General features: G+C 31.8%; 1 protein-coding gene across 2 annotated transcripts; it reads left to right on the forward strand.

Annotated features, from left to right (window-relative positions):
* The first annotated feature begins 1,017 nt into the window (after positions 1-1,017).
* On the forward strand, positions 1,018-9,661 carry LOC6037694 (mpv17-like protein). Of its 2 annotated transcripts, none has more exons than XM_038257784.1 (6): positions 1,018-1,346; positions 6,006-6,247; positions 6,316-6,478; positions 6,557-6,645; positions 7,100-7,212; positions 9,147-9,661. In XM_038257784.1, the coding sequence occupies exons 3-6, from the start codon at positions 6,350-6,352 to the stop codon at positions 9,443-9,445; spliced, it is 630 nt and encodes a 209-aa protein (XP_038113712.1). In that variant the 5' UTR covers positions 1,018-1,346; positions 6,006-6,247; positions 6,316-6,349; the 3' UTR covers positions 9,446-9,661. The 2 variants fall into 2 exon arrangements, with proteins under 2 accessions (XP_038113712.1, XP_038113713.1); XM_038257785.1 differs by having other exon boundaries at positions 1,020-1,166.
* The last annotated feature ends 8,515 nt before the right edge of the window (positions 9,662-18,176 follow it).

The following is an 18,176-nucleotide window of genomic DNA, read 5'->3' on the forward strand; positions in this document are numbered from 1 at the left end:
TGAAATATCACACAGACACATTAAAATAAGAATTCCTTTTCTCTCTGAGCTATGAAATATCAGACATTTACTGAGAAAAAAAGTTTGATAACCAAAGCATTTAATAAACTCACTAACATTGATGTTATTATAAATTTTTGATTATTGTAGGCTTTGTAATAGCATCTGCCAATTTTGCGCGTTTTCGGTACAGATTAACCGATTTTTATCCGACTGTGCTGAAGTTGGTGAAAAAAATGATTTTTATACAAAAACAACTTAAAAAAGTTATACGATTTAAGAAAAATCGCGAATTACTTCTCAGGATCAAATTATACAGCTTTCGTCTGTTAGACAAAGTATAAATTAAATTTTTAATGAGGTTTTATTTTTTGATATTTTAATTGACCCTCTGAGATTATTAAAGGAAAACTATTTTCTCTCTATATTTTTTCGATTTTGTCCATACAACTGCACCCTATTGTATCAATAGATGTTGACCAATTTTGCTCATATTTCACTCAGAAGCTTACAATAGCCTAATGAACAATATTCAGTTAGTAAATAGGAGTTTTGAACAATAGTCCAACAAGAAATGATTTCTTTTTTTGATTAAATTTTACCATCTTTTTTTCTTACTGTGTACAATATATTTACGTCACACCACTCCTCCACCGATGCGCTTGAAGTGCAAACAATTTACTACAATCTTTATAATCAAAACGACCCAGTTGATTAATATAAATTGATAGCGGCGGCTCTCCCCGGCGGTGGCGGCTGTTCTATTCTGATATGTTTTATGAACACAGCCGCCACACAAGCTGTAAAACATTGCCAGACGTGATGTTTCGAATATTTCAGTGTTATTTTGTTATTTCGAAATATTTAATGCAAAAGCTGAGTGTTTTACGATGTACTCCATTAATCCACATTTTGTTTAGAAATTTGATAAATTGTCCCAACCATTCCGACCATCACTGTCGTCCCCGATATCGGTGTGATCACTCACTCACTCTCAGAGTGTCGCACAGCACAACAACACCGCCAGCTAACAAATCGAGACCACATCAACATAGTAGATCGGACTAAGTCGCTCGTCAAAACAGTATCGCCGGCGGCACCTACTCGAGCGCAACTTGTTTGAACAACAACGGGAATCTTCCCCAACGTGAACCGCATTTGTCAAGGTCAAGATTCCCGCAACAATCGTTAGTTTTCCGCCACTTTCATCTGAACCGAGGTGGTGGCGGCAGAACCGACAGTGACGAAGATTCGACGAAATAGTCGGAAAAATTCTTCGGAAAACATTTGTTTTTCTGGTGGCGGCGCCCAGACCTTGGGAGATTTTGTGTGTGTGTTTTTTTTCGGTGAGTTTGCCGGCGGTGAAAGAGGAAAAACATAATCAATTTTAAATGTGACGACAGCGACAAATGACGCACAGTGGAAAAGTGTTATTGAAAATCACATGACAAATTTAATGGTGAATAACCCTAATATTCAAAACATCGTGTGAGAAGGTGAAAATTATCAGTTTCCAGAAATCTGTGAAAAAAGTCAAAGATGTTTTTTAGAAGTTATTTTCATCATTAAACGTTGAAAAAAACTCAAATGATTATTTTATATTTTACCTGAGCGGCATAAAGTCATATCCTAAGAACAAGTTTAGACTTGTAGACGTATATCTCGCTTACTTCTATTGACATCTGGTGAGAGAGATACACGCTTTCTCCACTTTAAATAACACAGCTGTTGAAAGTTTGTTCAGATATCAGCTAAGAGTAAAGACTGAACAAATATAGTGCTGAAATAACGAAATTGATGGGATAAATTCGAAACGCAAAATAAAAAAAAAACAGTCCAGACTCGATTATCCGAAGCCTCGATTATCCTAATTTTTTTTCGATTTCTTTTATTTTCTTATTTTTAGCATCGAATTCGTGTCCTGCGACCTCATTGTACAGTCATCCCACATATTCGGAACACCCACAAATTCGGAACACTTTTGTGGTAATTTGTCAATTACATGGCAAATGTAGCTTTTCTGTCGACTCTACTATTTTTAGGACCTTCATTTAGACATTCTCTTGCTATTTCACTAGTAATAGTAGTACTTTTTGAACAAAAAACCTCATTTCCAGACTATTTTATCAATAGCGGCAAAACTCTGGCTCCAAATTGCCTGTTCCATGATTGTGGGATGTTATTGTGCCTCCCACAATTGTGGAACACCTGAATGTAACTGATATGTTCACAAAAAAAGTTATCAGACCATTCATAAAACATAACTAAGCTTAAGTGCATTGGTTTCAGTGCGTGAAGTAATTATTTTGTAAAAATTATGTACTCATGGAGAGAACCAAAGTTTGTTTACATCCGTAAGAAAAAAGTGTTCCGAATTTGTGGATTTCAAGAGCTAAAGTTTTTCTTCAAAAACTTGATATACAAGTTAAAATTTGTAGTTGTTCTATACAGCAATCGAAAGATCGCAAGAAAATCTTTCAAATGAAGGTAAAAGCGAATCATTAAGTTCAATCATCGATTTTCTCTGATTTTTTGAACATTGGCCGATCTGTAAACTGTTCCGAATATGAGGGATGACTGTAGTCAAATATAAATGGTTGATTGGCTATTAAATATTTTTGTTTGGCCATTTTAGCCGCCATCATAGATTTAAAAATTCTAAATAACTTTGGAGTGTTTTTTTTTTGTGATTCGATTAACCGAAGATTCCATTATCCGAAGTGAAGTGTTGTCAAGGCTTTCGGATAATCGAGTCTGGACTGTTAATCTTTTGTGACTGATTATATCATTATTAAAAAAATAAAAAGTTCAAATGATTAGTATTTTTTAAGATAGCGGCGAAATAATTATCACAACAATTTTAATTTCCATGAAATCTCGCGACATTTAATAATTCCAGAAAATAAAAACTATGCTATTTTTGCGGCCTAATTTTAAATATTTTTTTTCCTTGCAAAATCCTTGAACACAAAAAAAACACAAAAAGCAATATCAAAATCGTAACATGAAACTGTTTCAATTTTTGTTAAGTCGATAAGCTTAAGTAAATGGTTTTAATGAAATTACACTTTTAAAAGAGCAATCTTGTTATAAATTGAATAGGTCAAAAGCTGAGAATCTGAGAAAACTAATTTTATATATCTACATCATAGCTTAAGGTTCAAAACCCTAAAATATAAAAATTTAAATAACAAGCCATCATTTCAACAATTGAATGAAAAAAGTGTTTTAAAATGCATTTTACACTAGTTCAGTTATTTTGCATTCATTAGTTTTCAAAAAAAAGTTAGATTTGACGAAAAAAAACTTTTTGCGATGTCCAACATCGAAAATTTTTCAAAAATCTTTTCCAATGAACCCAAACACGCTTAAAAATGTTCTAAACGCAGGGGAATGCATTTTAAATTGATTTCAGATGATTGCACTTGAATTTTCATTGAAATTTTGAATATTTTTATTTGCCTTTTGATTTTTCGAGCCGAGTTTGAAGCGGGAAGGGTGGTGACAAAAACTTTAAATAAAATCTGTACCAGCCTAAATTCAGTTAAAAATTTAAGGAATTATTGTTGTAAAACAATTTTCCATCAGATTTAGAAAAAATGGTTTAAAAATACATGAAATAGGGGAACAGCATCTAATTCCAGCGTGCCTCTAATGTTGGCAGGTCAGAACTTTGACATTCAATTAAAGCGAATTAAAAGCGTTTTCAACTGAAATCGAGTGATAAATAGCTCAATAAGAAGTGAGCAAGCAAGTTTCTATCAAAAGTTTTGCAAAATTAGTTGTTTAAACAGTGAAAATCAGCAAATTGGATGGAGTTAGGAGCGAGAGCTTAACCTGGCAAACATACGAGAATTTCCCCTAATATTTCGCATGACGTTATCACTACAACGATTTAACAAATTTTCATTTCCATACTTTCAAAAAGCTAAAAAACAGAATTTTCGGATGATAACATTTTATTCGGATTACAATAGAATGGATAGAATGCTTGAAATTTATCACATTCTATTCAATTCATTTAACCCTCTACTACCCAAATTTTTTTTTCGAAAATTTTTATTTTTCCCGTGTTCAGGAGGTCATTTTGAGTAACTTTAGTTCTACGAAAAACATAACTTCTCTTGTTTTATGTTTTTATATTTTAATTTGAATTTTTCTTGTTTAGTTTATTTTTGTTTTTGGTAGTATTTGGTCTATTCTACCACCTCCTACCAACATTACATTTTGCCAATCTAATTTTTTCATCTTTTTACAGTCACTTTTTCAATGTTTTGCTTGTTTTTCACATTTTCTGTTATAAAATGGCACCATTAACATTTAAATTGTAAAAAATGCGTATAGGCATAGTCTGGGACACTACAATAATTACTGCATACTTCTTTTTACTTAAAATATAGGAAATGTTAGTAAAACACACAGCCAAAGCTGACCCCTAAAAAATGACATTTTTAAAAACATTGGCAAAGTCACATATAACAAGTAAAACTTTCAAACCATAAATTTACAAAAAAAAATTAAGAGTTTTTCTTTCCGATGCTTTTTAAAGATCAAAAATTGGATGCAAAATTGATTTTTGGCGATTTTTTAAATCGAAGCCCGTCTAAAGGCGGGGTTGGGTTGTAGAGGGTTAAGCTGGTAAATATTTTGATATCAAGTTTCAGCTCTGGGCAAGGTCGAGGTGGGTCAAAAAATAAAAAAAAATCGAATTTTTACCATTATTGACAAACATATAGAGCGTAAAGTATCATAAAATGCTTAACAATTTGTTTCAGTTATCACAAATTTGCACATTATTTTTTTATTCATTTGATAGAAAGGCATAAATAATCGTTTGACAATGTATTACAAATAGGTAACAATTAATCTTAAAGTTATTCCAATGAAAGTTCAAATTTTTGGCTTTTTTTTTTTGTTGCCTCCTGATTTTGTGGAAAAGTTTTATTGGTGAAGTGATAATAATTTGACATAAAATCTACGTGGATTTCTGAAACAAAATTCATGTATGATTTGATACTCAAGCATTACCAAGTACAATAGAAAATCAAGTCTTTAAATTATATAAATCATTTTGTTTTATGTTAGATGTTTGTTTAACGTCGTAAAAAACTTAAATTTTCATTCTCGGAAAAGTAACTCTTTTGAAATAATTGCAGAATTTTATCAAATCTAGAAGTTTTATTTATTGATCAAAAATCTCAGAACGTTGCGTCTTAAGGTATTTTTAATTGTTTATGAAATCTTTTAAAATTGTTGTTTTAAAAGTAATTATACAACGGATCCCATGTAACTTTTTTCATCGCCAGTTGTTTATGTAATATCAACCAAAATATCATCAATCTAGTGTTGTTTTCTAAATCAAATGACTAAACAAATATTCTAAAGCGATATTCAATCCACCAAGTGATTCGGACCTTCTCATAATCTTAAAGTCCTTTTTAAGAATTATTCAAAATTGGAAAATTAAACATGCTTTTGTTAAAAGATTTGAAATTCATAAATAAATTGTACAATAATTTCATAAATTTTCAGAAATTATTCGAAGGCTCGAAAAAAATAGAATGAATAGATTTGGAAAAAAATCATCATCATAAAAATACACTCAAAAAAATTAAAAAATAGCAACAATTCCTCAACGTATTTTTTTGCTGCAGTTTATAAAATACCAATTTGAACAAATATTTATAAATAAAATGATGAAATTTCACCAAATACACTTACTCCAACTGTGCGTCCTCTCACTCCATCTAAACTCGCCGAGCAAAACAAACCAGCCGCTAAAGTTGAGCCCCAAAACAGAACACGTGCACCGCCGACCACGTTGTGATACTTCATAACACGAGAGGAAGCTTTCCCTCGAGCTGAACCCTCAGTGCGCATGATCCACACCCGTATTGAAGTGTCGTCTCGTTGACCTGGACGTGAAATTGATTTCTAACTCACAGCCGGAGGGCGTCAAGTGTGTTTTGTGTTGTGAAATGATGCACGTTTCGTTGTGATTTTAGATGTTTTGATATCGGTTTTGTACTGCAATTTGTCACCCGGAAGGCACTAAAGCAACTTTGGCAATCAATCAACCGCACAACACATGTGTGTTAACAAGCTCAGGAAAAGTCTCAGGTTGTGAAGTCGAAGTCGTCCCGTGTCTGATTTCAGCAGTTTTTTTGCAAAGTCTGATCAGTACTCGAGACCAACGTCGAAAGCTCGAAGCCTCTTCAAAAGTGCTCAAATTATACTTTTTTTGAAGGTAAGTTACCTAATTCTTGAATAAGTTCCAAGATTTCATTGGCATTAAAATGAAATTCCCTTCCTCAGAGTGTGCAAGAGTGGGTTGCCCGTCCAGAAAGAGATGGCAACACTGTTGAGAGCTTTCGGAAGCTTTTTCAACAAACACCCGTTGGCGGGAAATGGTCTCGTGTACGGGACGCTGTACGTGGGGGCAGAATTTTCTCAGCAAACAATCACGAGGAAATTCCTGGTAGGTGGTCTTCTGTTTATGTTTGGTGTGCAAACATAACCTTGTAAATCTTGTCCTGAATGTTTTTTTTTTTCCTAGACTGATCCCCCGCAAGACATCGACAAGCCAACGCTGGGACGATACGCCATCATGGGAACGTTCGTCTACTCACCGATCCTCTACAATTGGTGGGTTTTCTAGCCTGAGAAGACAAGCACGCAAAACCGGAATGCATCTAATGGAAAAATTCTTTTCTTTTCTCGGAAAAATATTTTTCTTCTCCCCTGGTATCTGCATGCGAATATTTATTTTCTTCTTTGTTTCTTCCATAACAAACGAAACCCCATTTTCGAATAGCGCTAACAAGTTTCCTCCCCCCAAAACCTAGCAGGGCGTCACTGAAAATTTCATGAGTCAAGCTTCTAACCCAAAATCCATAACCATGTTGCAATCATTCTCACATTTGCTCAGGAATGCTTCTTGCGGAAAGGTAAATGGCACAATGTTGGTCTCACGTCAGATTGGTTAAATTGCACTTGCACCGAATGAAATTACGAGGATACACCTAAGAAATTTGTAGCAATCAAAACCTAACCTAACCCATTCTTACTTGAATTCCCCCAAACCCTCCACAATCAACAGGTACAAATGGCTCGATAAGACTTTTCCCGGTACTGCCAAACGAATCGTGCTTCGGAAGCTGCTGCTGGACCAGTTCATCCTGACGCCACCGCTGCTGGTGATCTTCTTCACTGGTGAGTTTTTTTAAAGAAATAAGTTAATAAACTAAAAACTAAAAACTAAAAACTAAAACTAAAAACTAAAAACTAAAAACTAAAAACTAAAAACTAAAACTAAAAACTAAAAACTAAAAACTAAAAACTAAAAACTAAAAACTAAAAACTAAAAACTAAAAACTAAAAACTAAAAACTAAAAACTAAAAACTAAAAACTAAAAACTAAAAACTAAAAACTAAAAACTAAAAACTAAAAACTAAAAACTAAAAACTAAAAACTAAAAACTAAAAACTAAAAACTAAAAACTAAAAACTAAAAACTAAAAACTAAAAACTAAAAACTAAAAACTAAAAACTAAAAACTAAAAACTAAAAACTAAAACTAAAAACTAAAAACTAAAAACTAAAAACTAAAAACTAAAAACTAAAAACTAAAAACTAAAAACTAAAAACTAAAAACTAAAAACTAAAAACTAAAAACTAAAAACTAAAAACTAAAAACTAAAAACTAAAAACTAAAAACTAAAAACTAAAAACTAAAAACTAAAAACTAAAAACTAAAAACTAAAAACTAAAAACTAAAAACTAAAAACTAAAAACTAAAAACTAAAACTAAAAACTAAAAACTAAAAACTAAAAACTAAAAACTAAAAACTAAAAACTAAAAACTAAAAACTAAAAACTAAAACTAAAAACTAAAAACTAAAAACTAAAAACTAAAACTAAAAACTAAAAACTAAAAACTAAAAACTAAAAACTAAAACTAAAAACTAAAAACTAAAAACTAAAACTAAAAACTAAAAACTAAAAACTAAAAACTAAAAACTAAAAACTAAAACTAAAAACTAAAAACTAAAAACTAAAAACTAAAAACTAAAAACTAAAAACTAAAAACTAAAAACTAAAAACTAAAAACTAAAAACTAAAAACTAAAAACTAAAACTAAAAACTAAAAACTAAAAACTAAAAACTAAAAACTAAAAACTAAAAACTAAAAACTAAAAACTAAAAACTAAAAACTAAAAACTAAAAACTAAAAACTAAAAACTAAAAACTAAAAACTAAAAACTAAAAACTAAAAACTAAAAACTAAAAACTAAAAACTAAAAACTAAAAACTAAAAACTAAAAACTAAAAAAATGTTAAAATGTTAAAATGTTAAAATGTTAAAACGTTAAAATTTTAAAATGTTAAAATGTTAAAATGTTAAAATGTTAAAATGTTAAAATGTTAAAATGTTAAAATGTTAAAATGTTAAAATGTTAAAATGTTAAAATGTTAAAATGTTAAAATGTTAAAATGTTAAAATGTTAAAATGTTAAAATGTTAAAATGTTAAAATGTTAAAATGTTAAAATGTTAAAATGTTAAAATGTTAAAATGTTAAAATGTTAAAATGTTAAAATGTTACAATGTTACAATGTTAAAATGTTAAAATGTTAAAATGTTAAAATGTTAAAATGTTAAAATGTTAAAATGTAAAAATGTAAAAATGTTAAAATGTTAAAATGTTAAAATGTTAAAATGTTAAAATGTTAAAATGTTAAAATGTTACAATGTTAAAATGTTAAAATGTTAAAATGTTAAAATGTTAAAATGTTAAAATGTTAAAATGTTAAAATGTTAAAATGTTAAAATGTTAAAATGTTAAAATGTTAAAATGTTAAACAAAATTTGGAGTGAAAACTGTCAAGAAGTCGGATTATGAAAGATTTATTGAAAAGCAAAAACAAATGCTTTTATTATTAGAATGATAGCAAAATGTTTTCTAGGTTTTTTATTGTTTTTTTTTTAAATATAACCCAATATAGAGAAAAATCTTGTTTTAAATCCAAGATAATGATGCTATAGATTTATAGCACTTTCAGGAAAAATCATCTCTCACATCTACATTGTTTGACCTTTGAACAGGCACCATAATATTTAATATTAACATCCTCCCTCTCTTCCCAGGAATGGCCATGATGGAGCGCCAGCCCAGCATCGTCGAGGAGTGCAAGCAAAAATTCGTGCCTACCTTCGCCCGGTCCTGTCTGTTCTGGCTGCCGGCGCAGACCGTCAACTTCCTGCTGGTGCCTCCCAAGTTCCGCGTCGTGTACGTCGGCTCGTGTGCCTTCGCCTGGGTCAACATCCTGTGCTGGGTCAAGCGGCAGAAGCTCACCGGAAAGACCTCCTCCTCCCCTGTATCCTCCAGTGGCAGTGGTGGCAGTACTTCTGCCATCGCCGTGTCCAAGTCCGCCGGAACTCCGTAATCCACGCGGTTTTTTTTTCGAAGCGTATTGTGTACATCTTTAGATAGGTCGTTTTTTAACTAAGCTGTAGCTAAAACAAGAGAATTAAATGCGTTTTCACATATTTCGCCTCCGATTGAAATGTTACCGTCATTTATTATAGCTGTTCGCAGAAAAACAAGAGAGAATAATAAAAAAGCTGCATATTTTTCTTCCCGAATAAAAAATGAATCTCTATAAAATCAACACAACTTCCTCTCTCCGTCTTCGAAATCCCACCCCATCGTCGAAAGGGGGGTTTAGTATATCAGCTAGCAAATTGTAAATAGTAATTATTTCAGTCTACCATCCACGAAAAGCAACAACAACAACGCCAACAAAATCCCCCCTCGGAACACCACGGCGATCTCAAAATAACCTCCTCCAAACCGTAACGCATTTTCCGTACCCAAATGAATGCGGGAAAAAATCTTCACACCTTGCCATATGTTACACCGAGCGGTGAAACCTTAATACCCGGACTTGGGTGGACCCCTCGATTGTATACAAAATAAAAATTGATTGTAAACAAATCACTTCCAGCCAGCACCACGTTCCGGCCCGGCCCGGCCCGGCTTCGAAATCCGAAACTGTTGTATATAATAAAATTAATACAAAAATAAAAACAATGAGCCAAGAGGAAATGAAGAAATTTATACGGCCACCAGACAAATCAACTCCTCCCGGGACGGGCCCTGTGGCCCCAGAGGGGAAGTCCAAGATTATGAATTCCGCACGAGGATGATTTGGAGGGGAAGGGACCGGAGGTTTGAGGGGAACTCACACGCATAAATCGTCACTGGCCAGCGCGCCACTCGGCCACGGCCTGGCCACCCCCACTGCTACTGGTGTTACTGCAGGCAACCTTGTACTATGGGTCAGTAATTTAAAAAATTACTAGTGATAACCAAACATCTAATAGGTTTAAAGTTGAAAATTACGTAATGAAGAAGCATTCAAGAAATCATCTATAGGGACATTTTAATATATTAAATTCATTTTTAAAGCTAAATCTTTAAATTTACATAATTCATAATTTCATCCATTTAGCCAAATTTTGTAATAAACAAAATTCTTGACAATATTTTAATAAGAAACTCGCCTGCTATCCCCTTCTCAGGCTATTTTTACACGGAGAAAATTACCGATAATCAAAAAAACGCAGATGTCATGATGTTTTCCTCACTGATTTTTTCTAACTGTGAACTTTGATCATAAATTACATTAGAGGAATTTTTTAAATTATCACAAATTTCCCAAAATACCTTGGATTGACTTATTTCACCAATTCAAATTCAATACAACAATTTCATAGCAGAGCAAATCTCTACGAAATCGGTATTTTTTCTTTAATTTTAATTTTTGTATTTTTTAATCCGGTTTATTTTTTTTTTTTTAGTCTTCGGTATGCCCAAAGAAGCCATTTTGCATCATTAGTTTGTCCATATAATTTTCCATACAAGTTTGACAGCTGTCCATACAAAAATGATGTATTAAAATCCAAAAATCTGTATCTATTGAAGGATTTTTTTGATCGATTTGGTGTCTTCGGCAAAGTTGTAGGTATGGATAAGGACTACATATATTTTTACAAAATTGGGTAAAAATATGCACTAATTTCGAAAAATAAAAAACTGCGACAAATTTCAAAAAAGTTACCTAAAAGTAGCTTTAACTTGAAAACGGAACACTTTATCAAAATTTCACTAAAAAACTTTTTGATTGCAAATTTGATTTTAAATCGAAAAATGAAGTTGAAAATTTTTTGCGAGGAATATTTCGCTTTTTTGAAAAAAAATCAGTATTGATTAAAAAAATCATAACACGTTCAAAGATTTTTTGCACAACCTGGAAATTTCTGAGAAGTTGGCATTTGATGTCACCTTAACTATATCAAAAAAATAAAAAAAGTGTTTTTTTGCAAATCAAGTGACAAAAAGTTAAATAAAAAATCACCAAAAAAAATTCCGTGTATTATTTTTTTATATACCTGTATCATTTGAAGGAATTTTTGATCGATTTGGTGTCTTCGGCAAAGTTGTAAGTATGGATAAGGACTACCCAACCCATACTTACAACTTTGCCGAAGATACCAAAACGATTAAAAAATTTCTTCAAAAGATACATATTTTTTAATTTTCATACATCATTTTTGTATGGACAGCTGCCAAATTTGTATGGAAAATTATATAGACAAGCTAATGACGCAAAATGGCTTCTTTTGGCATACCGAAGGCACCAAAAAAGTTTCAGTCGGATTAAAAAATACAGAAAAAAAACGAAAGACCGAAATCTGAGAGAATTGCTCAAATTCTAGACAACTTTTTTCTTCGTGTACATTCGAAAACATCTTTTTAATGAACATATTTTTTCTTACTTGACATCAAATTCGAGTTCTGCGACCCCATTTTAGTGAACTTTAAAAGGATAATTAAATTATCAAATGCATTTTTTCAATATTTCATCACCGCCATTTTGGTTGCCATATTGAATCTGAAAATTACAAATCTAGTTAAGCTCGACAAAGAAAAAAACTCGTGATTTGATTATCCGAAGTGAAATTTTTACAAGGCCTTCAGATAATCTAGTCCGGACTGTACAATAAAATTCAAAAGCTTAGGAAATTCCAGGTTTTCAAAATTTAAAATCATATTTTCGTTATATTTAAGCTACATTACAAAACAATTTGAAAAAGACTGAAAATTAATCAAAAACTAAAAAAACAGTCCAATAAATTTTCACGCAACGCATTAGACGATATGAGTTTTCAATTTGAGCTAAATACAACAAAAATGAAATTTCATTATTAAATCGTAATTTTCAAAAATATGGTAAAAGGTTCCCCTCAATTCTTTAGAAATAATTACAGTTATACGAACGCAAAAAATTTCTAAAAGTATCTAATGCTGATGCGAATATTTTTAAAAAGTTTACGTCGTCACTCCACCCTTCAGAAGCGACCCGCAAAATCAAGGGGCAAAAAATATTGCTTCAAAAAACTTCTAAATTTTTATGAAATAAAAATTTTAATCACTGAAAACAATTTTAAATGCATTTTCGTGCACTGAAAATCATATTTCGTATTTTTAGGGCGGTTAAAAATATATTAATTTTTTGTTAAATTCAGATGTACAGTAACGTAAGAAAAAAAAATTGTCAAAGCTTTGATATTTTGAAAACAAATGATTGCAAAACAACTGGGCTTGTTAAAAATGCACTTTTTTCATTTAAATGTTTTTCACTTTTTTCATTTAAATGTTACTAGCATAATCTGTAATTCCTTTTTTTTATTTTTCCCTCCCCCTTTCGACTTTGGTCAAAGTCGAGTGACATAAAATTTAAAGAATAGAGCTTTTTTTCTTAATAATAATAACTAAAATGTTGAAGTGAATCGCCTAAATCACAATTCCTCGAAAATTTAAAATGAGTCACTTTAAACATTTGGCTAACATTTGGGATGAACTTGTTTTACTCTGTTAGCAACACATGTCCAAATGGACACTTGAGCATAGTTACTTGTTTCATAATTTAATACTTCACCGTTTACAAGAAAGTTTTTTTTATTTAAATGGAATGATAAATTGAAAAGTGTCACAAATTTGCCCCCCAACTGTACATTCTAATTGTGAAGATGGACATAAATCCAGCCCCACGTCGAGAACGAAGCGAAAAAAAAAACCTTTCTCACACAACATAAACATTATGGTATTTCACCAACCACCTCCCTTCCTCCCTCCCTGCCCATTGTGGGTGGCAGCACCTCAACCCGGTTGTGGTCAATTTCCATATGCGCCCCACACACAACAACAGCACGTGTTTCTTATTACAACGCCTCGCTCTTTACTCTTTACTCCCCCTGTCTTGATTCTGCAACAACCGGTAAACGCATCGCATTTTAATATACTACTCAAGTAGGGTAGTGTGACAATTGTTGGACTTGACGAAAATTTGGTAAATTTGTAATTTTTTGCGATTTCTTAAAAGCATTAAAACGAATCGACTTTAAAAAATTTAACAAGTCAACAACAACTTCCTTAACCCTTCCGTCATTCCAGCAAGACGTACAAACGGACATACATTTTCCGAGCACAAATCGATGGGCTGGTGAAAGAGCAACGCGGCTGGAAATGAACCAAATGTCCCAGTCCCCGAGTCCGGCCGCGCGCGTTAATGGCCCAAACAGCCAACAATGTGCGGGAAATAAATTCACTTCGTAAACGGTTCTTCCTGCGTGCAAGTTATTGTTATTAGGATGTTGTGCGTAGGAGAGACACCTGAAAATTGGCGTTTTTGCACAGTCGAAGAAGTCAGGTGTTGACGAATGATGGAAGACGGACAGCACACGATATCCAGGTTATGGAAACGCAATCTAAAAATATTTGTTACAGAATGGACATTGATTTTCCAAGAGGTGAGAATTGACGCAATAGCTGACCTGCGTAACGTTCGAGAAAGACTGTATCATAACATGGCAATCCTATTAGATCATATTTGTATCGTTGATTTGTATGAAAAATGTGACAAAAACGCTATTAAAACTATTTTATTAAAATGTATCTTTACATTATTCCCAATAAATCATTTTTGCAGAATGCCAATTTTTAAATTCAAGGACTTAAATTCGATAAAGAAACATAGTAAAAAATTGCATCAGTTAAAATTCAAAGCCTTCAGTAGCTTTTTGCATATTTTTGCGATAAGTATTCTAAGTCAACGACCTACTAATTAACGCACGACACAAAATGCTAACTTGTCTACAAATGGTAGGATTTCCTCTTTCAAGGTACCAATACCATCTTCTGCAGCCAACTCAGCGGAAGCACTTTGATGCAACCGAAGTTTACCTCCCTCAAATTATAATGCAGCAGAGGCTTATTCCATGCCAACATCAAAATTTTTAAATCTGTTTTTAGAAAATGTTAAGCTTTGTGCAACTTTTAAAAACATCAAATATTTTCTAAATCAATATGTACTTAGATGTATTCATCCAACGAGGAAATGAATTTTGACAAAAATAATATAAAATAAGAAATATTGAATAACAAGCCACAGTTTCAACATTTGAATGAAAAAAAAAAGTTTTAAAATTGCATCTTAAACTAATTCAGTTTTTTTTTTGCAATCATTAGTTTTCAAAAAAAATAAGATTTTACGAAACAAAATTTTTAGCGAAAAAAATGTTTTTTACGGAACTATACATCGAAAATTTTCAAAAATTGAAAAGATTTTTTAGTATCACCAAACATGCCCAAAATTATTCTAAACGCAGGGGAATGCATTTTAAATTGATTATTTAAAACAGGCCTGCCCAACGTCCGGCCCGCGGGCCGGATCCGGCCCGCGAATAATGGTGCACAACAACGCAAAAAATGTTTTTTCGTAGAGAAGATTTGAATCCAAATTTCGTTTAAATAAATTTTATCTTGTCTCGTTGATTTTTCAAACTTGATAAAAAACTTGCAACGACGAAATTTTGATATTTTTTTAAAAAAATGATGTCAGGGAATTCAATTTCAATCGACAAAAACAATTATAATACAATTTTGTCCAAAACAAAATAAAAGTAAATCAAATAAACACATCTTTGAAAGTAATCTTTGTATTTCTTCCTTTAAATCAAGTTATTTGAATCTTATTTGCAAAACTTGTTTTTTTTTCCTTGAATTAACCTATTAAAATAAATTTTATGAAAAAAAATGTTTACTGTTTTTTACTTTCACCAACATTAGTTTCGGCCCGCCTCTGCTTTAGAAAAATCAGATCTGGCCCGCAGGGCCAAAAGGTTGGGCACCCCTGATTTAAAACATGATTTTTTTTTCAAGCATTTAAGATTTCAGCATTTTTCAAGCCATTGTCTTTCATATGTGGGTAATTCTCTACCAACTCACACGAAATCGGGAAAAGTTGCCCCGACCCCTCTTCGATTTGCGTGAAACTTTGTCCTAAGGGGTAACTTTTGTCCCTGATCACGAATCCGAGGTCCGTTTTTTGATATCTCGTGACGGAGGGGCGGTACGACCCCTTCCATTTTTGAACATGCGAAAAAGAGGTGTTTTTCAATAATTTGCAGCCTGAAACGGTGATTAGATAGAAATTTGGTGTCAAAAGAACTTCTATGTAAAATTAGACGCCCGATTTGATGGCGTACTCAGAATTCCGAAAAAACGTATTTTTCATCGAAAAAAACACTAAAAAAGTTTTAAAATTTCCATTTTCCGTTCGAATGTAAAATTTGAACATGTGATTTTATGAAATTTAATACTTTTCGAAGGGTCATTTTTCATTCAGAACAAAGTTTCATTTTATTTCGTGTTTTTCTAACTTTAGTTTTTAGAGTGTAACAATTGTTGTAGAGCAGACAATTACAAAAATTTTGATATAAAGACATAAGGGGTTTGCTTATAAACATCACGAGTAATCGCGATTTTACGAAAAAATGTTTTGAAAAAGTAACTTTTTGCGTTTCTCTTTGTTTCGTCGTCCGTGTCTGTCGCGGGTGACCATGAACGGCCTTGATCAACGACGACCAACTTTTTCAAAACTTTTTGTCGTGAAATCGCAATAACTCGTGATGTTTATTTGCAAACCCCTTATGTCTATATATTAAAATTTTTGTAATTGTCTGCTCTACAACTTTGTAGAACATTGTTACACTCTAAAAAATAAACCTGCAAAGTTAGAAAAAACACGAAATTTTAAAATGAAAAACTTTGTTCTAAATGAAAAAATTACCCTTCTGGGTCAATGTAGATTCGAAAAATACATTAAATTTCCCATAAAATCACATGTTCCAAAAATTTTTACATTCGAGTAACGGAAAATGGGAGGATTTTTAAAAGGAAGGGGTCGTACCGCCCCTCCGTCACGAGATATCAAAAAACGGACCTCGGATTCGTGATCAGGGACAAATGTTACCCCTTAGGTCAAAGTTTCACGCAAATTGAAGAGGGGTCGGGGCAACTGCTGTGTGAGTTGGCGGAGAATTACCCATGTTTAATGACCTATTAAAAATACTCTAGATATTAAAAATAAGAATTTACAAGCGTTTTTGGGTTGTTTCTAACATAAGCTGTTTTCAATTTTGTTTTGTCATTTTTTATTTAGTTTTTTGTTGGTTTAGTTATTACCAATTGTTTTAAAATTAAATCTTATATGAATTGTTTAAACAAAATATATTTACATTTGCATTCGTTTTTATGAGAGAAAAAAATCTACACAAATTTTTAAGAGTTTTTGCATGATTTTATGCATTGATTGAACTTTAAAAAATAATAGAGTTTTCGAATAATTTTGTTTTGTTTTTTTTTTTTCTCTGTTATTAAACCAGAAAAAATACCTTCTCTAATTCATTTTTAAATTGATATTCACACCTTGATCAAATTTTATACATGCAGAAATAGTTTGAAAAGATTATTGAACAAAACTTTGAAAAATTATAAAAACTATAAAAAATGCGTTTTTTAAATTAAAAAAAACATATAGAAAAATTACAAAAAAAAGAGAAAAAAAAATCCTTTTTTTGTTTTATTTCTGCCTGATGCCATAATATCCAGGTTTTTAAGCGAAGATGGCGTTCGAATGTTGAACGTCCGATATGTCAAAATCGCGCAGTAGCACCAACATTAGACAAAAAATGTGGCTGTCATGCACACTTTTTTCGCAATGTTGGTACCACTGCGCGATTTTGACATTTCGGGCGTGCACCATTCGAACGCCATTTTAGCTTAAAAAGCTGGATAATCTTGACATATTATTTCATATTTTTTGTACCTCACCTCCAATTGAGCAAAAAAAATGAAATTCAATTTAAAAGCATAACTTTCAATTAGTTCGACAAATTTATTCTAAATATAATGGTTATCCATCATATAAATGAGTTTCAAGTGAGATAAGAGACATTTTTGAATCAAATTTCACGGCTACTGTTGGAAAATTCAATAATTTCATAAGAGTTTTTTCGTTTTTATGTCCCAATAAATGCTTTACACATTTTTGAATAAATTGCACTGTTTAGGCATTTTAAGGTGGAATTTTTCGAAAAAAAATCAGTATTTGCAGTATTAAAAAGTCATGAAAGAAAGCCACAAAGACTTTTTTTTTTGAAATGCTGTCTAAACTAAGTGTTTTTAGCACTTTCAAAAAATTACTCTTGATTCTAGCATTTCGAAATATTTTTTAAAGAAAATGAATTTTGGCAGAGATTTTATCAAACTGTAATTAGATTAAGAGGTTTTTAAACATTTGAGAACAAATCATAGATATCAATAAAATATGTAAAACAAAATCATCATATTATGGCATGGAATCGCCTGCCGCCAGACAACACACGCACTGATAAGGCTTCCAGAGGTACGTTTTCGTCTGGACCATCAGAAACGAAAATATGAATTATAAGTAGCCAATACAACAAAAGAAGGTTTGGCGGCACCTACTCCTGCAAATACAAAAGTAAGCAAAACACACAAGGAATGTCCACTTGTAGATATAGCAATAGACTCGGATAATAACTTGGTTCGATTAGAGGTGGTCAAATTTCCTTCTTTTTCAAGAATGTTTTTTTCTAGAAATTTATGTGAAAAGCTCCTGAAATTGTTACGATTTGATTTAACAAAAAAATAAAAATTTGTGACACCCCTACCAAACCTTAAGACCAAAACTGCTACATATGATGTTCATTTCTTGTGACTATAAAAGCCATTTCCCTACCTTGCCA

This window comes from Culex quinquefasciatus, chromosome 2 (genome assembly GCF_015732765.1).
Source record: "Culex quinquefasciatus strain JHB chromosome 2, VPISU_Cqui_1.0_pri_paternal, whole genome shotgun sequence".
In the NCBI taxonomy this organism is placed as follows: Eukaryota; Metazoa; Arthropoda; class Insecta; order Diptera; family Culicidae; genus Culex; species Culex quinquefasciatus.